Source organism: Chinchilla lanigera, unplaced genomic scaffold (assembly GCF_000276665.1).
Source record: "Chinchilla lanigera isolate Chin_1 unplaced genomic scaffold, ChiLan1.0 scaffold00011, whole genome shotgun sequence".
NCBI lineage: Eukaryota > Metazoa > Chordata > Mammalia > Rodentia > Chinchillidae > Chinchilla > Chinchilla lanigera.
The window spans coordinates 13,219,584-13,245,585 of NW_004955412.1; the positions used below are offsets into that span (position 1 = coordinate 13,219,584).

Sequence of the window (26,002 nt, forward strand, 5' to 3'; positions counted from 1 at the left end):
GGCCGCATATCATTCATCCTCCCTGAGAAAACTGAGTCCTTTCACAAAATTTAGACACTCACACCCACCCCAGCCCAGGGTCTGTGGCATCAGGAAGCCCTCTACTCTATCTCAGAGGCCCACAGGGATGGAAGAAGGTCTAAGGTCTCCTCTGGCTCCCTTCCTGCCAGGCTTCCTTCTTGCATAATTGCCCCTTCCCTTCTCACCCCAACTCTGGTTACTAAAGCTTGGTATCCCACAGGTCTTGTCCCAATCTCCATTGGGTCTCAAGCCATAGACCCCTTGACCAGGGAGCATGGTCCTGTCATTGGTGCTCAAGTGGATCCCCTTGGCAGTGTGGTGGTACCCGTGGTACAGGTGCTAGAGGCCTTGCCTCGAGGAACGAGAGACCCTGGTCTGGTACGTAGGATGAATTCACTCTACTCATGCATTCACTCAGCAACCACGTATTGAGAGTCCTCTGGGAGTCAGATGATGTGTTAGGAGTCGAGATACTAAGACAACTAGACAGGGCTCCTATCCCAAGGAAGCTAGCTGGCCATAGGCGCCAACCAAATGACTGTAGTTTAGAAGGTGTTACAGGAACTCAGAGAACGGGCAGCCCAGTCACATGAAGGAGAGCTCAGGGAAGGCTTCCCAAAGAGGTAGTGCTTAGGCTAAAACTTGAAGAGAGAGGCAGAGAAAGCCATGCCAGCCTCAGGACACCTGAAGAATTTTAAGTAGACCAGTGATCAACAACTGTTAATGTTGGAGGACTGAAATTTTGGAAATATGGAACAATACAAAAATTATTCATAAGCCCACTACATTTTTAAAGTATGGAAACGAATAAGCAAAAGTCTCCCCTTCCTTGCTATTGGCCCTCCATGCACTACCAATGTCCTCATTGTACCTTCTCTGCCAGTCTTCCCCACCAGACTCAGACACTGCTAACAGGCTGGCACATCCTTCAGACAGCTTTGTGTTTGTGTATAATCAGCGTTCTAGAAATTCCTTCTGGCAGAAGACATATGGGAGCAAGCCAGACCAGAGCAGGAAGCTCCATCAGGAGGTGACTGCAATAATTCCACCCTTGGCAGATCTCCACCAAAATAAAAATGATTCAGGGTCTTACCATACATTATGTCTAATTACAGTTTCAGAAGCCAAGGTGATTATGTAGTAAGAGATCCTTGTTAGAAGCCAAGAAACTTAAATTCGAGCTCTGACACTACTGTCTCAAAAATCAATACGAAGGAATCAGAGGAGAGACTGAGAAGTATTCCCCACCATCATATGCCTATCTACCCTGGTCTCCTAAGCAAAAGTTAGGGGCAGGAGGCACAAAGGACTCTAGCAAGGACAGGTATTAGAAGACGGGAAGGACTAGGGAGCTTGAAAGAGGTGTGTGATTGTAATGTATCTGTCTGCAGTCACGTCCTTGCTTCTCCAAGCTTAGTCATGGGTACCTAGAGGTATTTGAGAAGCTTTGGGAACCTACAGCCAGATCATGTGGGGCTGGGCATGTGTGTAGGCTTAAAAAAGCCTAAGCAATCTGGACATTATAGTGGGACCTCCTGGAGCGGGAGCTGAGAGCCCGACAGCAGTACTGGCACCACCAGGAGCAGGAGGAAGAACGCCTAGTGGAGTACCTAGGGCACCTGGGCCAGGAACTCCACACTCCAGGCAACAACATCAGGCTTCAGGTGAGGTCACAGGTCACAAGTGCCACCTCCTGGTCCCCACCTGTCTTCAAGACTGCCACAGGTTTCTCTTTGAACATTTGGAGTCCTTGTCTTTTCCCCAGCCACAGGAATAAAATCCATGTCAGGGCAGACACTCCCAAGATTCCCCAGGCCTAGGCCCCAGACACTGGACAAGCCCATGAGGTGTAGCTTTAGCAGGATGGAGCAGGAGTAGGAGAGACCAGTGTGGGGTGGCCCGGCTCAGAGTTCCTGCCTTCCCTTCATGGTTCATACCTTTATACATTCTGTCCTATGTAGCTGAAGGCTGCCAAGGAGGCCTGTGCAGCCCTGGAGAGCTGCTGCCTGCAAGAGACACAGCGGAGAGCCAGCATTCTGAGCATGCTCAGCAGCCCAGAGCGGGGCCTGCTCTCTCAAGGTGAGAAAGCATCTCCTAGATCCAGATCCCCGCAGTAGGAATCCGCTAGAACAATGCCACCACCCATAGCTGCCCACAAGTTGAGGCTGCGGGGAGGAGCCCCTCTCACCCTCAAATGCACTCATCTCTCCCAAGCTCCTGACCAGGCCCAAGCTCATACCTGGCAGGTCCAGTGGCTCCAATTCACTGTCTTTTCTTCCCCTGACCCCTGATGGCAGCCATGACCGTGTGCCCTTTTCCTCCACACTCTGCAGCAGACAGAGAAGAGTGGGAAGAGGAGGCACAGGTGGCGCTGGGCATGCAGAAGGTCCTGCAGAGTTTAGAGCAAGCAGTGGAAAAGCTCAGGCAAGCGTCTCTCAGGCTACAGGGCCAGGAGGAGGAGATGCGGCTGCAGCAGGGTAGGAATCAGAACCCACAAGTCTGGAACTGGCCCAGGAAGGTAAGCTTGAAGAGGAGACGGGAACTCTATGAGGTGAACACACTATCCCCTATCGCTATGTTGTTTTTCAGAGCCATGTAATATTCAGGGTAGATGGGCCCAGGGTAGGTGGGCCCAAAGAAGGGAAAAGAGGTTAACAGGATAGGAGGAGGCAAGACAAGGACATTCCATTTTAACTTGGGTATTATGTTTCCTGTGTTCTAGGTAGTCCAGCATCTTTCTGATGAGTTTCAGAAGATGGTGAGAGACAGACAGAAGGTCCTGGACAGGGCCCGTGGTCAGTTACAGTTCCAACGGGAGCTGAGCCGTCTCCAGCTTTTACACACGCAGGTACTGACCTCTGGACTTGGTCAGTAAGATCTTAATTTCTATATTTGATGGGGACTTCAAGAGAAACTCCAAAAGCAGCCTTATGGGGTAGGGCAACCAAGCATGGAATTCAGTTCTGATTATTTCATCCTAGATTATTGCCTCGGGAATCCCTGTATGTTTGGAGAATTATCCTGGAGACAGATTCTATGGAAGAGTCACTACTTCTTTCAGGGACCAGGCTGCTGCCTGCCCCATGTTAATCCCATTTCTGAAAAACCTCACTGCAGTGCTTGAAGAACATCAAGAACACAGCAGAGGGCTGGAGGATCAAAAGCTAAGAGCAGGTGAGGCTGGTCATTCATCTAGCATTCAATTCTGCCACCAATCCTTGCAGTCTGACCATTCCCAATACAATTAGAGCTTTGGACACCACAGAAGCAGGCTACAGTAGGTTCTTTGGGAAAGAAATAGAGAAACGCAATGTATTAGTAATCTATCGCTGCATAACAAATCACCCCAAATTTTCATGGTTTAAACTGACTCACAGTTTCTGTTGCTTATGAATCTGGGTGCAGATTACATGGGTATCTCTGGCCCAAAGTATCACACAGGCTGGGATCAAGGTATTAGCCAGGGTTACAGTCATCTCAAGATTTGTCTGGGGAAGGATTTACTTCAAGCTCACGCTTGTGGTGGTTGGCAGTCCTCAAGTCCTAGCTGGCTGATGGCCAAAGACATCAACATCTTACCACGTGGAGTTCACAGGACACACAACACAGTAGCTGGCATCCCTCAGAGCAAGTGAGTGAGCGAGTGAGAATGTGCAAGATGGAAGTCACAGGCTTTTTGTGTCATAATCTCAGAAGTGATACCTCAGCACTTCTGCCATATTCCATTCCCTTGAAATAAATCGAAACCTCCAACCATCACTCAGACCAGGGAGATGATACAAGAGTATTAGACACAGAAAATGGAGGATCGTGAAGGCCATCTTAGAAGCTGCGTGTCACACCTGGTGCTGTATCTGATTCTTTTTAGCTTTGGCCACATTTCTGTGCCTCCACTGCACTGTCATATTCCTCTCTGTTGGACACAGATAAAGTTGACACCATCTGGACCTCACCATTCTCTATCCTGAAGAAAATGGACCTCTCTTCCCAAGTCCAAAAGGGAGGAGCTAAACTGCAAGAGCCAGGGTATCACACATGAAGTAATCCCCCTTCCCCAACAGCCCCTTAGAGTTACCATGGAGCCCTGAAGGTGTGTGCTAGTATAACCCCCAAGAACTAGGAATACCAGAATCCGGCCTTACTGATAACTGATTTCTCCATATCAGCATCCTAAGATTCCCAGTAGATTTTCCCACATAAAGAATAACAAACAGGAATCAAAGCATCACTATAATTATAGCTTGGCCAATTTCCAAATGGGAATTCCTAAAGTTCCCCTATCTTTCCAACACTGAATCTAACTTGGGATCTTACACTGACTCTAACTTGGGATCATTACCCCATACCAATGAGCTACCTGTCAAAAGCAGTCAATGGAAAAGCGTAAGACACAGGAAAAAAATAACAAGGGGAACAAAGGAAGAAAAGACTTTGCTGGCCAAAGAGACTCCCGATCACTTTATCATGACTACTTCTTAGAATTAGAAGTCAAAACAGAAAGTAGCTGGTCTGCTCTGATGAGTCAGGCCTGTTTCAACTCACCTATGTCCCAGGTAGAAGAGAAGGAACAGAAGATATGTGTGGGCCTTTCCAAAGACCATGATGCCAGCCACTGGCAAGCACAGTTCCATGAATATTTGTGAACTTGAGCAGAGATGAGCAAACTATGGTCCACAGGCTAATTCCAGCCTGCTACCTGTTTTTGTACAGTGCATGAGCTAAGAATGATTTTACTTTTTAAGTGATTAGGAGAGGTGTCAAAAGAAGAATTTATGCATGCTTTACAATATGTCATGCACTATACTAAATCTTTCGATATATTAATTCATTTCATCTTTATAACCAGCCGGTGAGGTGGATACTACTATTCATTTTACAGATGAGGAAATTGAAGCTTCTGAATAGGTCAAGTAAGTAGTCAAAGATCACACTGCTAATGTATAGTTCAGTTGGAATTCAATCTCAGGGAGACTTTCCCCAGCAACTGTGCTCTTCACCTACTTCTCCGTATAAAATCTATCAAATACTACAAGGGCAGTGCCAAAAGAGAGATGCAGGTAGCATATTCTGTTGCGTTCCCAGGAGGCCAAATCATCATACCAGAAAAGCAAGGAAAAACTTTCCAGGGGAATGAGTCCCCACTTCTACCATGATAATTGAGGACACTCACTTTGAACCCCAATTTTGGCTCCCTAAACCACTTGTCCCTTTACAGAAAAAGGTTGCTGATTCTGGAACTTGACTGATCTTATGATTAATTCCTCCTCCCTTTGATGAGAACTAAGAGAACAAGCAGAGATGGGCTCACTTTTAAGGGTTCCCATGTCTACTTTGGCCTTCTTACAATTATATTGGCTTTATAATTCTGAAAGCAAGTTCATGTACATTGAGTTTATACTTAGTAAGCCTAGCTCTAATTTTATAGGATAGTGAAATTATACACATATGAAGCAACGCTCAAAAAAGTGAAGTGCCTTTCTCAGGGTCTCTGGCTATTAGTTAAGTGCTCTTTCCTGTATATTGTTACCTAAGCCATTTTTCATTGTCCTCCCAAAAATACAAACACAATAAAAATGTCTAAATCTCTATTTAGAATTGTCAAAGGTCCATTAAAGACATGTTTGTAAGGAAATAAGATGTTTTAAACAACCAAAATTTACTTAGCGATTACTATGTACCAGACACTGTTCTGAGCGCATACTTGTAAAAACAAAACAAAAAGTCCTCTCTGAAATAGTAGAAGAAAATCTTCTAACCTGCTGCCATCTTCTCTGGGCCTTCCTTTTGGCTTCTCTGTTCTTACTGAGGAGACTCAATCACTTGCCCATGAAGATAGCCACAAAGTCTGAGGCACAGTAGATATATAGCATGGGAGGATATATGGATAGATGATAGATGGGTAGATGGATGGGTAATTTTGAACTATGTTGTAGAAGTAGTAGTTGTAATAGAATAATAGTACTAGTTGTTGTTGTTATTGTTGTCATATCGTTACCATCCAGAATATCAGTGAAATGATTACTGGCTTCTTTTGATTTCTGCAGACACAAAAAGCTTTTTGCAGGATCTTCTAAAACCTCAAACAATGCAGAAGAAAGAGCTAATAATTGTGCCAACCACAGACCTTTCTGCCAGGGAGTTTGTGGTTTACCAGTACGGCCTCTCTGTCCTGCATCTCCTCATCCCCCAGCTTCATGTAAGTCTGGCTTCTGGTCTCCAGGGAGCAGTCACCAGGGTAGCTGAGGACGTCAGAGTGGCCAGGAGGAAGTCCTGAGGGAATGGGTCTTCCCAAGGATGAAGCACCTAGGGCAGTGAACGGTCAAGTCACTAAAATGAATTAAGTACTATCTAGATGCCAGAATGTGTAAATTGACTTAGAAAGGTAGTAGATTAATAATCATGGCTAGCATCAGTATTAAATATATAGTTAAACCCCCTTTCCATTTTTCCACAGTGTGCATGGAATCTATTTAGGCTGTTATGATTTAAATTAATGCCTCCATGCATTTAATTCCCATTAATTTGGTCAATGCTATGTAGCTGAGGCACACAGGAGAGTTATTTCAGAAATGGGTTGGTTTTTGCTTTTGTTTGCCGTTCCTTTCAGGCTCCAGAAATCACTCTGCAGATTGCTTCTCATCTCCCCACCACAGAAGCCTCAGGCAATGCCTTCCAAGATTCCTTCTTCTATCAGGTGCTGCAAATACATTCCCAGATGTGGGTTTTTAAATCCTAGAGCCTAGTAAAGATAAGCAGAAGCAAAAGCAGCATGTTTCTCTCTCAAATCCTGATGTATTTTAGGCTTCCTTGGGAATAATTAACTAAAGCATAATAAATGACAATTGAGTAAGAGCTTTCTCTCATCAGTAAAGTATGCCCTGGCTTGTGCTTAGAGCAGCATAATCGCTCTGTGCCCATTCATGGATCTTTGCCATCAAACCCTGTGCTTCCAAACCGGTCTTTCCCGTAAGTCACGGATCTAGCATCAGGAAATCTTGCACAATCGGCATCTTCCTATTTTAAGAAAGGATGTAAACTGTTCCTGTCACTAGTTCCTCTGTGTCAATTGGAAGCACCTTCTGGTAATTCTAAGCTGGGGTATATAGAATGTAAACACTGGTGACGTTCTACTGACAAATGATCCTGAGGAAGAAATATCCGTCAATGTCAGAGAACCAGAAAATGGTTTATATTCACTTGACTAGTAGATTGTTAGTGAATTTAATAAAACCAAAAAAGAAACACTTACGCATAGTAATCTCCAGGCATTCTTTCACTTGAGCTTTAAAGAACTCTATGAATAGGCAAGAATTTAATCCCATTTTACAGATAGGGAGACCAACCCAGGATGCACTGAGTAATGTGTGCCAGACACTCAGAAAGGTGCCTTACAAGTATTATCTTATTTACAACCTCCAGGTAACAAGTTACCCCCATGTTATAAGTTGGAGAATTGAGGCCTAGAGAAGCTAAGCAACTTGCCCCAAAACACAGCACTCGCAAGAGTTGAGACCCAGCTCCAAGTGTATTGGACACAAAAGTCGTTCTCCTAACCCCCAGCACATTCAAGGGACATATCAGGTTGTCCAGTCTTCTAAGGCTCTCCAGTGCTAACCTGTGTCTCCTTAAAGGAATTCACAAGGAAGTTATTTCAAACCAAGTGCAAGATAGGTGGGATTTGAGAATTTGATTTCAATAAAACCCTGAGAGTCCTGTAAGCCAGGGATTTTCAAACTGTCCTTCTTGAGCCTCCCGCATCAACTATCTGGGAACATGGGTGAAATGGAAATGCCCGGGCCCCGCCCAAACCCCACGGAACCAGAAATCCTAGGAGAGGCACCAACAGTAAAATCACCCCCTTGTAATTCTTTTTTACATTACAGTTTTAAAACCATTGCTTGAGGGAACAGTGATTGAAGGGCAGTGACAAGAGACAGATACCAAAGGAACCTCACTTTGAATTTCAAATAGATTGTTTTCTGTAAAATGGAGGTAGCCTGGAAATCTTGAGGGACAGGAATAAAATGGCATATTCAAGAGAGTTGAACTAGAACAATAATTTTTCCTGACCTCTGACTCTTCCCTTCAGTAAATTTCCATTAGGCCCAGGGAGTCTTACTTTAGACTATATAAACCGAGAAGAAGGAAGAGGCAGTGGAAATGTCCCTGAAGCTGACATTTATGTGCTTGGGTATCGTCCCCACACAGAGTGCTGAAAATACACTGTTTGTTGATAGAGAGTGTTTGGCGTCTGTGGGAAGCTTTGTTCTCTTATTGATCCACTGCCTGGCCCACATTGCTGCTGGAGACCTCGGCCAGGACTCCAACCCCACCTTTCTGAGATCATTTTATGAGGTATTTATAATATACACAGGCCTTTTTCCTTCTCTTTCTCTGTGACCCAGACCCCATTCCTCAGGATTATAAATGCTTTAGGCTGGGTAACATTTCAAATCTGAGTTCCATTTGTGGCCTTCGGTTCCTACTGCCAGGCCAGGAAGAGGGTTTTCTTAGTCAAATTTTCTATAACAGCACATCACAAAATACCTACACTGGTCTACTATGGTGCACACATGTGATAAAAAGGGTGTGCCACTTCTTGACAGTGGTCCTCCTGTAAGAATAGCATCTCAGATTCCTATGGATATTTGTCAATCCATGAACCTCACCAGAACTGCTAATGAGAAGGCAAGTGAAGACGATAAAGCTCAAGCCCCATTTTCCTTTCAACTATTATTTTAAAGCTTGAATAGCCACTGGCTAAATGTCTTACTGATTTCTCCCTTCCTTTTCTTGACCAGGGACTAAAGGCCTATTTCAGGGACGCATTCTCTACCACGCTGCAAATGTCAGCAGTTTCCTGGGATAGCAAGCTTGACCAAAGCATAAGTGCTATTCTGCTGGCAGAGCACCCCATTTCTGAAAGAGATAAAGATATTCTCTCTAAACTCATTGAAAGGAAGCATGAGTGTCATTTAGAGCCAGAGTCATCAGAAGAGGTAATCAACTTCATCTTATATATCATTTATTCTCGGTTAAAATGGATTTGTTCACAAAGACAACGCTTCAGTGTATGACCTATTCAGATATTTCTGGTCTCCCTACGTGGCATACTGCCTTGACATTTAGCCTGCTTCCCAAACTATATATGATAATGTTTTTTTGTGCAGGTTTTTTTGTTTTGTTTTGTTTTTTGTCTTTTTGAGACAGCGTCTTGCTCTGCACTTCTGGCTGGCGAACTCACTTTGTAGCCGAAGCTGGCCTCAAACTCACAGTGATCCTCCTGCCTCAGCCTCCCAAGTACTGGGATTACAGGTGTGAGCCACCACGCCTGGCTGGATGATGATGTTTTTAAAATCTTGTATTCTACAGGGTAGATAGTGGTTGCATGGACCACTGAGTTATAGGGATTGCAAAGACAGGTCTATATGTCATTTCATGTCTTAATAACATACTGTAAACAAGTAAGCAGAATTCCATCTGTAAAACTCATTGTGACCCAGAGACTAAATTTAGATGCCAAAGTGATAGCACATTTACCCAAACTTATAATATGCTATTTTTGATGCAAGCTTGATGATGGTCTTCTTTCTTTTTCTTTTTATTGAATTGGTACCTTTTAGATAGACATAGTGATAACATTGATCATAGGGAATTTGTACCTGTCCATGGTACATCTTGCTTCTTTTTTTCCCCATTCCCCTCCCCTCCTTTTCTTCTTAATAGTGTTATTTAAAGCACTTCTATGAAAATATTATCATCTAAGCCTTTTGGCTATTAAAAATAAAAGATCTTTGAGATGCAAGATAGCTGAATAGAGGCACCCAGCATTTACTTCTTAAGTCATAGATAACTACAAAGCTGGAATGTTAGTCATCTGCCAATTACCATCAATGAATAAAGAAGTCTCACTTTGTTTTAAAAGTAGGAACATATACCATATTCTTAGGTCCACATTTTGGCTAAATAGATCCAAGAATACTCAAAGGAAATAAGAGCAAGCCTACTAACTCCGTCTCCATACTCTCTACAGTATATTAAGAGAAACAAAGATCTTCTCCTTTTCACCAATATGGAACATTTCCTGAAAAGCATCCTTGCTTCAGAACAACAAATTCTAAAATTATCAAGAGATCAGTTTGGGAGTGAAGACAAGGTAAGATGCCTGGATGGATGATGCAGTCTTAAGATTATACTTCATTATGTGCCTTGAAACTGATTTGTGTATGATCGGAGCCATGTTTATAATTAAACATGACAACAGAAAAAAAGAAGTGGTGATAATGGGTGGTATGAATAAGTTACAGGATCAGTTATTTTATTTAGGAAACTTCCCAGTACCCACAGATGGTGGCTCTTAAATTTCAGAGTTATAAAGGACCCCAGAGATCATAAAGTTCATCCTTCCTCCTTTAGGTAGGTAAAATATTAATGATAGAAAGAAAGAACTGAGGCCCAGACTTGCCCCCATTTACCCAACTAGAAAACAAAAAGCAGCTAGAATGTGGGTCCACTGCCACCTCATTCACACTTCTTCCATTATCCCACAATAGTACCTACTGCTTATTTACAAAAGGGTTGTTTTTAATGATAGGTATTTAAAAAGTTATATGTTTAAAAGCTCATAGATGTTTCCTTTCAAGCCACCGACATCAATATTTTGTAACACTAGCAAATGTTGGAATATTAGCAAAGACAGAACTCTCAAAGTCTTTGTTTTCCTCATACAGCACGGTGAACGGTCTTAAACACTGAGATCAAGACCAGAAATTGGCAACTGAAAGAGATAACTGAGCACTGACTGCGGCTCTGGCCTCTAGTCCACTTCATTCAAAATCATCACCATGGACAGGATAAAATTTAATTTTCAAACTTTATTAAAGAATACTACATCTTTAAAAGTGAGCAGATTGTAAATGTACCACCTAATTGAATTTTCCAATGTGTCCAATCCCATGTAACCCAAACCAAGAAATAAACAACTTCGAGAAGAACTTCGACTTTAAACGTCACTGTTTTTGTTTATTCAATGAATAGAAATACAATCATAAAAGCATGACCGGCTTCTTTTGCTCAACTTTGTGAGATTAATCCATACTGCTGCATGTGTAGTGTGATTTTCTTCTGCACTGTGCTTTACCAGGTGGTGATACCCCAATTCAGTTATTCACTCTACTGTTGATGCATATGTGGATATTTTCTGCAGGTATTTTCCAGTATGGGATTATTACACTTAGTTTTACACATTTCCGGTGACCATATGGAATCATACCTAGTTAGGCATGTTCTTAGGTCTAGAAATTCTGGGTTTTAGGGCTTGAATATATTCAGCTTTAGTAGCTACTACCAACTAGAATTCCAAAGTGATTGTATAATTGTATAGTAACCCTAAGTAAGGAAGAGGGCTTCTGGTTGTTTCTTCTCTGCATCAACACTTACTGTTTTATATCTTTTATATTTTATCCATTCTTCTGGGTGTGTGGTGTATCACTTCATTTTAATTCGCATTTCCCAATGAGAAGTGAAACTTGGCATCATTCATATATTTATACACCATTTGAGTATCTCCCTTTGTAAACTGCCTATTTAAGTCTTTTACCCATAGTCTATTGAATTGCCATTTTTACTGATTCTTAAGAATAACTACTTTCCCTTATTTTGAGACTTAATAAAAATAACCACATAATCTTTCTTTTTCTGTTTGACTTTTAGATCTAGAAACAAAGTGGTGATCCCACTTTAGCCTGCATGATTAAAAGGTTAAATGTATCAATACATGGGATGAAGCAAAATAATTACTTGGAAATGTCTATTACTCATGTATAAGTCACATAAATCTATTTTATAGCTTTGGATATATATGTAACTCATAGGAGCTAACGTTTGCAAGAGAAGATATGGAACCTGGTAATATTTTCACTGTGACTGGAGGGGACTATTAGACCTCATATTTTATTAAAATACCTATTAAAGCTATTGACGACTGACCTCCTTCTGAAAACGTAAAATGTGTATGATCAGCCTAGCTTATCTAAAATATTACTGAATCAGATGAAGTAGATGGATATTATTTGTGGATCTAGAATGACAGTAGTTAAAATACATATAAGCCATGTGAGATAGACAAAATTTTCTTTGGAGGCCCTGGTTAGAATACCTCAAATGGATAAGAAGTCATCTGAAACTGCAGTTTTGGGGATGAGTTGAACCATGAATTTAATGTAAAAAAAAAAAAATTAAACACAAACGCCAAATCAAAATCTTGTCAGGTTATAATTCCAGTGCCTGCCATTCAAGCTTCTCATATGGTCATGAGCTCTTTTTTGTGCTTCAGTATAAATAAGAGAAAGCTTTTTATTCCTTGACTATAACAACTGTTAATAAGTCTCCTAACCAAAGGAAGGCTAGTAAAGAATTAAAACTATACAAATATTATTTGGGTAACTAATAGCTAATACCTAATCAGTGAATTCAGTATTTACCTCCTATTCAGTTTGCCGATCTTTTGCTACAATTAAGAGATACCTATACAGGCCGGGCGTGGTGGCGCATGCCTGTAATCCCAGCACTCAGGAGGCTGAGGCAGGAGAATCGTTGTGAGTTCAAAACCAGCCTGGGCTACAAAGTGAGCTCAAAGCCAGCCTGAACTGCATAGTGAGACCCTGTCTCAAAAAAAAGGACAAAAAAAAAGTAAATTAAAAAAAGACAAGAAAAAAATGTAAATCAAGAGATACCTATCATGGCCAAGAATTTAGCACAATATTCAACCAATTGTAACACTAATGGTAAATTAGAGAAAATAAGTTAAGATGAAAACACTTGAGACAACATTGCAAGAGTTACAACTAAAATTTAACAAAGATTTTTAAATCAAGCCATAAATGACAGCTGCCTAACATAAACACTACATTTAACTCCTCCATTTCTACCACCTTACAAGGACATTGAATTCTGATTTCTTTGTTGCTAAAGGTTGGTCACTTAGTTCAGTTCAATTTAAATAGTTATACAAAGTCTACCAAAAAATGCATACACACTTCAGGAAAAGAAAGATAGTACAGTGTTTTTTCAACAGATGATATTATTACCTTTGTATTGGGGACCCGAGAGGGTGTTGTATATTGCAGAAAACCCCCTACACTGCTCACCCTTTGAGAAGAAATTGAAAATGCATCTGCAGTAATCTCAATAACCATGGTTACCAAGCAGCAATTCACAGTGCTAAGAAATGTCTGGAAGCTATTGGTCACCACTCTGAGTCACTTTGTAATTGTAGAGGCCAAAGGTAACATGTATTAATCTCAAGACGTCTCAAGTTTAGCATTAAAATATTTATACAAGTTTTTTTTGTCCTAAACTATATATACATTTTTTTGGCAGACTCTATTAACCACCGGCAAAGTACCAAGTATGTCAGCCTTACAAATCACCTGATTAGTTACCTTTTCAGTTAGAAGCACCTGCAGCTCTCACAGCACAGGTACCAATAAAATGGTAGTTACCATAATAGTGAGCTCTGAGGTAGTTCTCCTGTTTCCTCATCTTTGAGGAAGTACCTTGTATGAACTGGAAGTTCTTAAACGAAGCACACCTCACTAATACACAACAACGACACAAGCTGAAAGACTAATTGAGGAGATCTTCATTTGATTTCATTAATACTGGGTGTGAATCCTCAAAGACTTTTTTAGCTGCTCACATAAATTATGAAATATATTTCCCAGAAAGCAAAGATTAATTAACCAGACACACCAGACTATATAGAATAGTTAGGCCAAGAGTCCAAGGCCTCTGGGAGAGGCAGCAAAGAAAAATAAGTGCAGAAATCAAAGATCTTTCTTCTATATTCCTTATTCTTGGCTGACCAAAGCATCTACCAGAACATGAGCCTATTAATTTCCTGGCTGACCCTTTGGGCCCTCCATCCAATTTCCATTAATGCTCTAACAGCTGCAAGCTTTTAGTAAGCGCATGCTTCTTAATGGCAGTGCTACAAGTTCAACGCAAGGATCATGTTCTCTTCCCACTGCACTATATGTATTTACTCCTGAATCAAATCAATAGCAAATTTCTTTATAAATATTTAAGATACTAGTCATCTTTGAGGAAGTACCTTGTATGCAAACACAAAGATGCACAAGTACAGCCTATTGACCACAAAAAGGGTAAGAACACCCAATAGATATAGAAATCATATTTTACCCTCTATCTACAAAAAAATTACTTTTGCAAAAATTTAATTGAAGAATCATTTTCAATTTCAAAAGTGGTATATGGCTTCTACTCACTCTTCCCTAGTCCTCCCACAAAGTTATAAATAAATCCTTGACCATTATATATAAAACAGAAGTAGACCCACAGGAAGCCTTTCCAACACTTGGTCCTTATGATTATAAGCAGAAAAAAAGAACTTTAATTAAAGTCTCACACCTCATACAAAATTTTTTAAATGTAAAAAAAAAATGTTTTAAATTAACTTAAAAATGCATGGAACTTAAGCATAAAACATAAACCTAGTAAAACTCCAAGGGGAGAAAACACAATCTTCAGGATCTAGGGCTAGGTAAAGTGATCTTAAACTCAATATCAAATCACATGAAAGAAAACAGTAATGAACTGAACTTCAAAAGTAAAACTTTTGCTCTGTGACTCTATTAAGAGTATATTAAAAAGAAAAGAGGATAAAAAGATAAGCTAAAAATAGAAAAAAATATTTTCAAACCATACCTCTAACACAGGACCAGAATACTGTATAGATAGACAAAGAACTCAAAACTCAATTAAAAACAATTATAAAATGACCTGAAGTTATAGAGGATATACAGATGCCAGATAAACATACAAAAAGATGTTCAACACCGCTAGCCATCGGGGGTATGAATATTAAAACCACAATGAGATATCAAAGGTGGTGCCATGGTGGCCGAGTAAGCACCTCCAACCAACTATATCCCATGTGAGCAGCAATTCACACTCTGATCTGCCTTTACAAGATGTGGGGAGCCAGGTGGGAGACTGAGTTTTAGTATAAGGAGAGACCCTTCGAAGAAGCTAGCAGGGAGTCTGCATCACCCTTTCCCCAAAACACAGAGCAGCACAGTGTGGCCAGACAACCGCTCCCTCTTAGTGGGTGTAGAGAGAACAAAATCCAGGCAGTAGGCCTGAAATCCAACATGGGGCCCACCACAGTGGAAACTAGTGCTGAGCAGCACTCCAGCTCACGCCCCCTGGCCCAGCACCAGCAGACCAAGCCTGCTCTCCCACTCCTCCCGCAACCCTTGGGAGTGCAGCCTACATTATTCCACCCACTGGGGAATGGCGCTGGAAAGTGAGCACAGGACTAGACACTGCAGAGCACAGACAATTACAATAGTCATAGAAAGCAGGGAACTAAGCACACCGCATCTACTATTCTGTCTCTGAAGGTTAACCCGGAAACAAGCACTGTAGTTGTGGTAAGCTAGAGGCTCCTGCCTAGCCTTACTCACAGCACAAACACCTGAGCTATTTACCGCCACAAGATCCTTTCAGCCTTTTAAGGGACCAGAGCCTAGTTCAGAGGGCTGCTGAATTTTCACACCATGAAATTGACCCCAGAGAAAGAGCTCAACCCATACTGTGTGCACCTTCACCCAGGTTCTTGCTGCATGGAGCCAGCTTAAGGCCTCACCACCCAGGATCCTGTGAAGCAGTACGGTAGCTGCCTGAATGGCTCCACAAACCTACCCCTGTGAACCAGTCAGATCGCCCTTCCCACCTTCCTATCACCCCAGGAAGAATCTGGCCAGCCAACATTGAGCAGCTTATCCTTTAGAGGTCCCCAGAAGTCAGGGGGCCCCAGGCTCCTGTTGTCCCAGGAGTAGCCAGAAGGCCCAGCCCACACAACATACGCTTAGCTGCATAACACAGCTGCCCTGAGCAACTAAGCCCAGAGGACGGCCCTGGGAAACAACATAGCAAGCTTTCCTGCGTGGTGTGGCCCATTGATGCCCCCAGCAAGCAACCTGGCAGCCCACCCATCCTCCTGTGGCTCCAAGGAGCTGTTGAGCAGCCCATTCACAGAAGCCCAGCACTGCCCACATTCCCAGCTCTGAAAAGCAGCTGAGCAGACCTCCCTAAACATCCCACAAAGCAGTGTGTGCAGCCCTCAGATACTGAGAGGTATCTGGACACATTAGTATAGCATAGCCCCCAAGTGGTCCTCAGTCAATGACATCTCCCTACCAACCATGCTACTGAGTCATAGCCACCTGGGCCTACCTGGGTAACCTTACTTTCACATAACTTTCAGAAATTGACAGGCATTCACCTTTGCAGCCAGGTGCACCAGCCCCAGAGTTATCAGTGAATGTTCCCTGCCTAAGGGAGCTGCATCCTTGCTGGTGGTGCAATCCCATTACCCCTGAAATCTAAGTCGCCAAGACATCCACAGATATTATCAACACTAACTACAGCTGAAGAAGCTGTATAGATACTACACTAAAGAACCCACTTGGATGGAACCAAAGCCAATGCAGTGTATCCAACCAACACCTTAGGACACATCACTAATAGAAAGTCTTTTACCATTAAGTTATCCTACAAAATTGGTAGAAGCAACTGACCTACCAGATGCATAAAAATCAACAGAGAAACAAGAAGCATGAGAAAACAGAGTCAGTCATGATACCTCTAAAGGAACACAGTAATTCTAGCCACAGATCACAAGAAAAAGGAAAGCAACAAATGGCCTGACAAAGAAGTTTAAATACGCAACAAAACTATTTTTCAGAAGTAAAGGATAAATAAAGACCTTTCATGATAAGCAAACACTGAAGAAATTCATCACCACAGGATGGTCTTACAAGAAATGACTAAGGGAGTCTCATGTTAGAAGAGAAAGGATGATAACTATATATTGCAAATAGAAAAAAAAAAGGCCAATGTATAAAACCCAACAGCAGAATAGATATGCAAAAGAGAAAAAAGAGAATCAAACCTTATCAGTACAGGAAAGTACCAGTCCACAATGATGAACAAGAAAAGAACAAAGGAGTAAGAAATATACAAAACAACCAGGAAAATAAAACCCCAAAATGGCAGGAGTATGCTTATACTTATCAATAATTAAATTGAATGTAAATGGATTAAATTCTGCAAATAAAAGATACAGACTGGCTAAACAGAGTTTAAAAATAAAGCCCAACAATACTCTGCCTACCAGAGACTCAGTTCAACAGTAGATGCAAGCAGATTGAAAGGGGAAGGTATGAAAAAAGATACACCATGCCAGTGAAAAACCAAAGCAAACAAGAGTAGCTATCTATTAGATAAAACATTAAAAAACAATTCAAAAACAAAATTCAGAAACATAAAAAGAGACAAAGAAGATCACTATATAATACAGGGATCCATATATAGACAGACAGATAGATAGATAGATTCATTCATTCATTTTTTCATTCCAATGTTGGTATATCCAATTATATAAAGCAGGCATTATTAGCCCCAAAGGGAGAGATAGATTCTAATACAATAATAGAGGCTTCAATACCCCACTTTCATCAATGAACAGGTCATCTAGACTACTATCCAACAAATAATTAACCAAAAAAAAACATTGGAATTAAGTTATACTATAGACCAAGTAGACTTTATGTACATTTACAAAACATTTAACCCAACAGCTATAAAATTCTTCCTACCAGCACATGGGATATTCTCCAGGATAGATCACATGTTAGGCCACAAAATAAGTCTCAGCAAAACAAATTTTTTTTGGTTTTTTGAGACAAGGTTTTGCTAAGTACTTCAGGCTGGCCTTGAACTCACTATATAATCCAACCTGGTCTCCATCTTGTGGTGATCCTCCTGCCTCAGCCTCCAAAGTGCTGAGATTATAGGCATACACCATCACACCCAGCTCAGCATATTTTTCTTTAAAAAAAGAAATCATAGTACGTATATTCTCTGATCACAATGAAATAAAACTAGAAAACAACAAGAGATTTTACTACACACCCATCAGAAGGGCTAAGACAAAAATAGTAACAGAAGAGGCTGGCAAGAATGTAGAGAAACTGGTTCAATCATATGCTGCTGACAGAAATATAAAACAGAACATCTACTCCAAAATATTTAGATTGCTTCTTAAACTAGGCATGCAGCTACCAAATGGCCCATTAATTATGTGCTTAGGCATTTATCTCAGAGAAAGAACTTATGTTCACCCATCATACACACAAATGTTTATAGCAGCTAGATTCATACTATCCAGAAACAATCCAGTCGTTCAACAAGTAAATGATTAAACAAACTACGCTATATCCATACAATAAGGAATAAACTACTGATACATGTTGACAAAAATAAAAGCTTTGAGACAATCAGTTTTCTTTATAAATTTAAGATGAAAGGGAATGAGGATGTAGTTCAGTGGTACAAAACTTCCCTAGCATGCGTCAGGCCCTCCTCTCTGGGGAGGGGAGGAGTTGAAAACCATTAGATAAGTAATAGATATTATTAAGGACAGAAAAAATGATCCTGCATGAATACAGCTGGTATCCATGGAAAGAAAGGATTCAAAGATGAGACTACTAAATCTCACTCAAAAAGATAAATCTACAGGGGGCCGGGGATTTAGCTCAGCGGCAAAGCACCTGCCTGGCAAGTGCAAGGTCGTGAGTTCAATTCCTGGTACCGGAAGAAAGCCGGGGGGGAGGGGCGGGGGGGAGATATATCTACAGATCAGAAAGCCATAGTGTTTCAAGAAAAATGATACAGAATGATCAACTCCATTTTAAGTGTAAGGAATGAATTTTTCACACTAGCAAAAAAGAGGTCACCTAAAAAAGTAAGTGCACGTTGTTGGTATAAGTGTCAGAGAGTTCAAGAAATCAAACTGGCCACTGATCTTTCCACGGCAACATATAATGCCAGAAAGATTAGTGTGATACATGAAATGAAAAGGCAAAGAAAACATGGCCTCAAGTTATATTTCAAATGAATTCACAGAATTTAACATCTATAAGCTATTTGTGGAAAAGTTTATTAATAAAATCCAGCTAAACAAAGATGAAACAAAACACACCTCACATATTGATGAGCATTTAATCCACTTAAATATAGAACTATAAACAAAATCTATTTAGGTTTAGGATAGAACATAAATTTTAAAACTGGACATTAAAAATAACATGGGACAAAGGGACAAAAAATTAAGGATGCTAATTTCTATAGTTGGCATGGCAACAAATAATATACATAAAATGAAGGGGAGGTTTAAGGACTGTTCCAGTTGCCTGATGATTTTCTTTTTCCATTCTAGAGAATACTTAAAATTTTTTGTGGTAGAAAAGCTACTGGACATTATAGTACACTTTAGTTTTTTTTTTCTAAGATCAAATAGAATTAAATTCAAATATTAACTACTACCTCTAGTACGAGATTCTTATCAAATTGCTTGTCTGTATATGTATTTCTACATCGGTACCTATATACAAAAAATGGAAAGATTTGTTAATAATGATCAGCTTTAGCTGGATGGTAGATATTTTTATTTTCTTAGTGGTATGTTGTCCTATTTTGCTTCAATTCATTATAAGTAAGTATCATTTTTATAAATCTCATAAATTTTTAAAGACATAAAGAATGGAATTCTGTATCTTAAAAGAGTAATTCTTAAGCTCTTACTGAACATGTAAAATAGAACAACTACAGCAAGAAATAAAGTTGAAGCCAGAACACTGTGTTATCAAAGCACTCTCTAAACAATTGTTCATGAAGAAACACAAATTTTAAAACTTCCTAGCAACAATCCATCAATACAGTATTAAAAACACAGTATGTTTATTTAAATTGTTACTCTTCATAATTCATTGAATTTTGTCACAGGTTAATACCTTCATTCTGTTACCTTACTGGGTACATTAAGTGTTAACATAAAATTTCGTTAAAAAATTAAATGAAAATTAAAAGTACAGCTACGAGTAGAGTCTTAATCTATGAGAGAGGATTCACCATTGTGCACTATGATCCCCAATGTGGCTAATTTTTTCTATTTCATGGGCCGCTCAACAGCCTCAGCCTCGTTTTCATTTTAGGGAAGACAAAGCCTGACCTTTAAGCTCTCTCACTGCAACTTTGCCTCTGTATTATCGGTTTGAGTTGATCCAGTGGTACCTGTCCACGCGGTGCCCAGCGACAGGCCTGTAGCACTTGGGGTTCCTATGTGCAGCTTGATGAGCAGTCCGGCTCGGGAGGACTCCTGCACGGCCGCCATCTGCCACATTTTTTCTGCGGGGGACATGGAGCCAAGATGGGTAGGGCTGTTTCAAGTTTTCAGCCTGGAAGGAATGAAAATGAATGTAGATAATCATCTTTGGGAATTTTGCCAGAACTGTATATACCTTAAACTTAAGTAAGGTCCCTTTATACATTTTAACAAAAGAAATTCTTTACTCCAACTAAAAATTTCTAAAACACACGTTCAAATTTGTGTATATCCTTGAGTTCTCCCCAGCTATCTCATCCCTACCTGTCTTCTGCCACCCTAATCCAAAACTGCCTCATTGTGATCCCCCAGGCCAAGATGACCCAGGAAAACCTTTGTAAACATTCCAGATGGCTGATACAGATGTTTTACAGATCTGACTTTGAGGAGATTCTGCCATAAAAGAATTTTGTTGACTAAAGCCCTGATCCCTAAAGAGAAAAAAAAATCTAAGTCTAAAAATAGGGCAAGGGGCTGGGGATTTAGCTCAGAGGCAAAAAGCACCTGCCTGGCAAGCGCAAGGTCATGAGTTCGGTTCCTGGTACCAGAGAAAAAATAAAATAAAAAATAAAAATAAAAATAAAAATAGGGCAAATATTTTACTATAACTTAAACTGTTATACAAATAAAACTACATAGAAACTATAATATAAACATATACACAAGCGCCTGCCTGGCAAGCACAATGTCGTGAGTTCGGTTCCTGGTACCGGAGGAAAAAAAAAAACAAAAACAAAACAAAACATATACACATACATACATATAGTTTAGAAAACCTTGAGAGGAAATACCTGTCGATACTATAACATGGATTAAAATATTCTGTTAATTTATAGACCTATTAATACACTAGAATTCTAAAGAACAGATGATTGGGATGATTTTAGGAACTAGATCACCTTTTCAGAAATTGAGATACAAACCCAAGCAAAAAACAGATAGCTGGTTCTATTTTTTTTTTTTTAAACCTAGAGAACATAAAGTTGGTTTAAAAAAAAAAAATTTAAAAATAAAGAATGGGTAAGGAAGAGAAAATTTGTAAGGCAGTAAATACTTAAAACATTTCAGCAAGTAGAGCCTTTCTGAATATTTGATTTATATAATACCATTATTACCAAAGTATCTATTTCTTAATGAGAATATTCAATCTTATGAAAAATAGTAAAACAGATACTTTTACATGAGCTAGTGAGATTACAAAAATATTTGGTCATATACCAAAAACCAATAAAATGTCCATATCTACAGACCCAGTAATTCCATGTCCATGTGTCAAACCTCAAGAAATAACTGGTATAGCAATGTTTCAAATTTTAATTCAGTAGCTTTTTAAAATAAAATAGCTGTGAATTTCAATAACAGTAAATTATAAGAAAGTCACTTGAATATTAAAATGTTAACATTTTTAACTGCTTTAACATTTTAATATATAAACACTTAAAAGATACAAACAAATATACAAAATATTAACAGAGATTCTAGATCAGTGATTTTCAAACTGCAGGTTATGAAATCAATTTGAATGCAGCTGGAAGTATTGGGGGCCTACTCTTATGAAATTCACTTCTTATTTAAATATGTGTATCTTTCAATGGGTTGTGATTGGTTTTTGTTGTTTTTTTTTTTTAAATCTCTCTGAGAAAGGCTTTCAGGGGCCAGGGATGTAGCTTAGTGGCACAAGCCCTTCCCTGGAAAGTGCAAGGTCCTGAGTTCAATTCCTGGTACCAAAGAAAAAATAAGAAGAAAGACTTTCAGTGGCAAGATTATAGTCTTTTGCTCTTTTCTGAATATTCCAAACTTTCCATAAATGACATGTTATTTTTGATTGGCAAAAAAATAAAATCTCTCTAATCTGATTGAATGTCAGTAGAAGGAAACCTATGTTTTCCAACATTGTATGAAGATACAGAACAACAACAAAATCATAGCTCCTAAGAACTCAGCCAAGTAGAGGTAATATATAGGGGTTGAGGCACAGAAAAAAATTTGCCAAAATACTAACATTGTAGGGTTTTTATCTTTATATTCATTCTTTCCATGTTTTGTTTGTTTACACCAGGCAAACCTTTTTTAGATTTAAAATAGGAAAAAAAAAAAAAAATAGAAGAGCTGGAGCGTACTTGACCTGATAGACACTCTTAGGATTGCTGACTTTAGGAATGAGCTGAGATTCCGTGCTGCCGCTTTCTTCATCAGAGGATGAGCCGGAGGAGTACTCTAAGGAGGCTCTGTTAGCAGCACAACTGATTTGTTGAGTTAATTCCCATTCCTCCCATTTGCCTTTAAAAGAAGCGATTGTAAATGGATGTTTTTTTTCACCACACCTAAGTAGGAAAAGAAATTATTCATTGTAGAGATTCAACTTCCCACAAATTCTATCTCTAAACATCTCTGGAGACAACATGCTAATTTTTAAAAGTTATTTTAAAAAGGATGGATCCAAAAGAACAGAGTGAAGGACACTATGACCTTTGGTGACTGTAGTAATTAGTAGGGCCATCCCGTAAAGCTATCTTGGTTAATTGCTCAAGAAAATGACAAAGACCAGTTTCTTTCAGTTCAACTAAGGACTAAATGGCCCCCATTGTCGGTAACTCTTCTTTTTTCCTGGTGTTGCCTATAATTCTGAGAAGTCACCAGCCTACAGTTTGCAATAGAGTGCAGTGAATAAAGTCACACTGCAAGTTTCTGCAAAATCTTTGCACTTCCCCCTTCATCTCATGAAAATAAAAGTTTGCATGTAAACTCTTAACCAAGCAGTATGCCCTCCCTACTTCGGGAACATCACCTTTCACAAAGTATAGAGACCTGACTAAAATAAACTTGTTTCCAGGGTCACAGAGCACACAAACTATGAGAACGCTCACCTACAGCACACTTGAAAGGGATCTACCCATATGGTCATCTCTTTTGGAAGTCCCAGGTGAAAATAATTCACTTTACTCTCAGCACAAGCCCTTGCCAAAATGGGGTCGTTATTCTGATGGTTTATTCGGATACATCTTGAGGAAGGAGCAGGAAAGGGAAGGAAAATGACATGAGGATGGGTACCTTGGCACTATTCCAAAAAAATCTTATTGTTGGTACACTATTCCATACACACAGCTCCCGCCTTACTCCCACCGTCCCCTCGCCCAGCCCCAATCTTACAAACAGAAGTATCAGGTTTTGACACAGTGACTCATAATGTTGCAGCATTAAATCACATGATTAGTTTACTAGATATCACTGTGTATCTTTCATGGCAAACACATGTTAGAAATTGTGTAATCTGCCTTATCTACCGGAGCTAGCTCCATAATTTTCATCTGTCAACTACCGCATCTTTCTTTCAAGCCCACGTTGAACCAAATGAATTTGAGTCTGTAAAACTTTCACAACTCATAGACAGACAAGAGAACCAATTCATTCTCCTAGCAGGTGGCTATTGCTTGTAGGTTCCCGCCCTTTCCCTTGCCACATACTAGCACTTACCTGAAGGCTTGCCCTTTAGAAGGGCAGGTGGGGTGCCAATGACCTCTGTATGTCTCAAACAAGATTTTCATCAGCTTTTCTGCAAAGTCTTCTATTTGCCATTTATTCAGTTTTTCATGTTTTTTCACCAGTCTTGTAACAAAGAAAACTGCTGCTGCTATTTCATCTCTCATGATTCAAGAGCAATCTATGAGGAGTCCTGAAACCCCAATGGGAAACAATAAATCACACAGGGACAACAGTTTGATTTACTATCCGTACCTAATTGCCATTTGGAAATTTTAGATCCCCAATGTATTAAAAATAATTTTCTAGGAAAAAAAAAATCCTCGGTGAACTAAATAAGCACATCAACATTCATCAAACAGCACAACAGCTAAGAACACCAATTCTTTAACTTTCTTGTTTCATAATTGTTCAAAGGAAAAAAATCTTTAAAACTTTAAAACACTTAAGAAACAAATGAAATATTATGTAAAATGTTTTTAAAATATCAAGTTAATTAAAGTTAAGGTAATAAAATATTATTTCATAATACTATGAAATACTAAGTCAAAAAGGATCCTAATATAGGACAGTAAAGGACACATATTTACAAATGGCAAAACTTTCCAAGAGAGAGCAGCTTGAAAATGTAGCTTACAAAGCTAAACACTTTAAGATTAGTCAAGCAAATATTATACTTGCCAGAAAAATCCTTCTAGTCCCAAAAAAGTGGGTCAGAGTTAAAAGACTACAGCCTGGGATTACAACTCTCACTCATGCCTGCCTTGTGAGTTTCTGGCTGCAGTTTTTATAAGCGTGGGCCCTAAAAATCTGATTGGTAGCTCACTTTACACAGGTGCTCTGCATTAGGATAATATATTGCTTTTTCCAAGACTCCATTGGATTGCACCTTAGCATGTACAGAGTAACTCATTTAAAGTGCTCAAAGATTTTCATGCTGGTTTTAATTTTTCTATTTTGCTATTAAAATCTAATTTTTTATGACAAAAGGTAAGAATAAACCCCTCTCCTTCTAATGCTAATATCCTAATTTCAGCTCTAACTCTGTCAACACATTAAAGAATTTTGTCGTGGATCTTTTATAAAACTTCAGAGAACTCTCTTTGAGCAGTCCTTATGTTAACTGCACACGTTTTCACTCAGATGTTTATTTGCAGAATAAATGGAAGAGATCTTAGCCTCACTAGTTCTCGAAGGATGAGTCAGTTATTGCCTGATTTGAGATCATTAGGTTGCTTATTTAAAAATTCAGCTTCTTGGACCTTATCCCAGATGTGCTGTAAAAATTCTAGTAGGTAAGACATTGTAGTCAGCCTGTAACAAGTTCCCCAGATGATCATTATGCTGTACCGACTAAAAGGTTTTAAGAATCACTACACCTGATATATGTAAATCTTTAACACCTATGATTGGTGGTCACTCTTATTTCCTGATAAATAATCTCTTACAAGGAAATCCACTTTATTTCTGAAATGCTCCAAATGTCGCACCAATCAGTCCTTCCTACCTCCATGGAGCCAAATGTACTTCTTTGATTTTCTGTATATGTAGCCTGGTTTTTACCTCTGGAACTATAGATTACATCGATTCCTCCACCATATATTGATGTTTCAAATACTACTACTCAGCCTCCCAAGTCTTCTCTTTTTAGAGGCTGAGTATTCTCCTTCCTGTAGACATATCACATCTGGATAAGCTTTGGGTATATCGTTAAAAGTCCAGGGCCAGACTTGCATACAATTCTCCAAGAGTGCTCCACCAATAAAGACTAGCGCAGTCTCTGTCGCCTTCCGTGCTCTAATACTGTATTCAGGGGGCCTTTGCCTGCCACCACTCACTCACACTGAACCTAAAGGTGCTCTTTCACACTAATTCTGTTGTTTTGTCACATCATTCCCTTCCTGTACCCTACAACTTTTAAGAACATGGGCTTTGGAGTCAAATGAACCTGGGTGTAAAATTGCAACTTTACAGCTCACTATCTGTTTTATCTTGGATAACTTGTTAAATCTCTCTGAAACGTTCCCTTCTTTGGCTTACAATGCGAGGCACAATAGCGACCTCATAGGGTTGCTGTCAAGATTACAGCAGATAATTGAATTACCTGGTTTTTATTTGTACAGCAAGGCACTACAACAGAGTAGCTAAAATTCAACTATAAAATCTACGTCATGGAAACAAATCCCAGTCCTCTAGCTTCCTAGAAACTTAGGGAAGTTTTTCAACCTCTCTAATCTTCAAGAACTACTT

The 26,002-nt window shown here is 39.6% G+C and overlaps 2 protein-coding genes across 20 annotated transcripts in view; one reads left to right on the plus strand and one right to left on the minus strand.

The window, feature by feature from the left end:
- Positions 1-11,021, plus strand: part of LOC102014026 — a 29,668-nt gene extending 18,647 nt beyond the window's left edge. For 4 of the 11 annotated variants that reach the window (XM_013511002.1, XM_005378060.2, XM_005378061.2 and 1 more), the window contains 12 exons: positions 242-399; positions 1,548-1,685; positions 1,983-2,100; positions 2,355-2,539; positions 2,744-2,869; positions 3,003-3,195; positions 6,066-6,217; positions 6,629-6,715; positions 8,230-8,376; positions 8,823-9,020; positions 10,055-10,177; positions 10,752-11,021. In XM_013511002.1, coding sequence (XP_013366456.1) covers positions 242-399; positions 1,548-1,685; positions 1,983-2,100; positions 2,355-2,539; positions 2,744-2,869; positions 3,003-3,195; positions 6,066-6,217; positions 6,629-6,715; positions 8,230-8,376; positions 8,823-9,020; positions 10,055-10,177; positions 10,752-10,769 — 1,643 coding nt within the window. In that variant the 3' untranslated portion in view covers positions 10,770-11,021. Of the gene's footprint in view, positions 1-241; positions 400-1,547; positions 1,686-1,982; positions 2,101-2,354; positions 2,540-2,743; positions 2,870-3,002; positions 3,196-3,889; positions 4,834-4,867; positions 4,932-6,065; positions 6,218-6,628; positions 6,716-8,229; positions 8,377-8,822; positions 9,021-10,054; positions 10,178-10,751 lie in introns of those variants that run through there. The other 7 variants (XM_005378063.2, XM_005378062.2, XM_005378064.2 and 4 more) reach the window with 7 other exon arrangements.
- Btg4 (B-cell translocation gene 4) overlaps positions 1-26,002 on the minus strand; it is a 112,989-nt gene that overhangs the window by 82,311 nt on the left and 4,676 nt on the right. For 8 of the 9 annotated variants that reach the window (XM_013511015.1, XM_013511008.1, XM_013511012.1 and 5 more), the window contains 4 exons: positions 23,747-23,945; positions 23,140-23,274; positions 22,398-22,596; positions 20,182-20,345 (listed from right to left, as the gene is read on the minus strand). In XM_013511015.1, coding sequence (XP_013366469.1) covers positions 20,182-20,345; positions 22,398-22,596; positions 23,140-23,274; positions 23,747-23,919 — 671 coding nt within the window. In that variant the 5' untranslated portion in view covers positions 23,920-23,945. Of the gene's footprint in view, positions 1-6,223; positions 6,325-20,181; positions 20,346-22,397; positions 22,597-23,139; positions 23,275-23,746; positions 23,946-26,002 lie in introns of those variants that run through there. The other variant, XM_013511016.1, reaches the window with a different exon arrangement.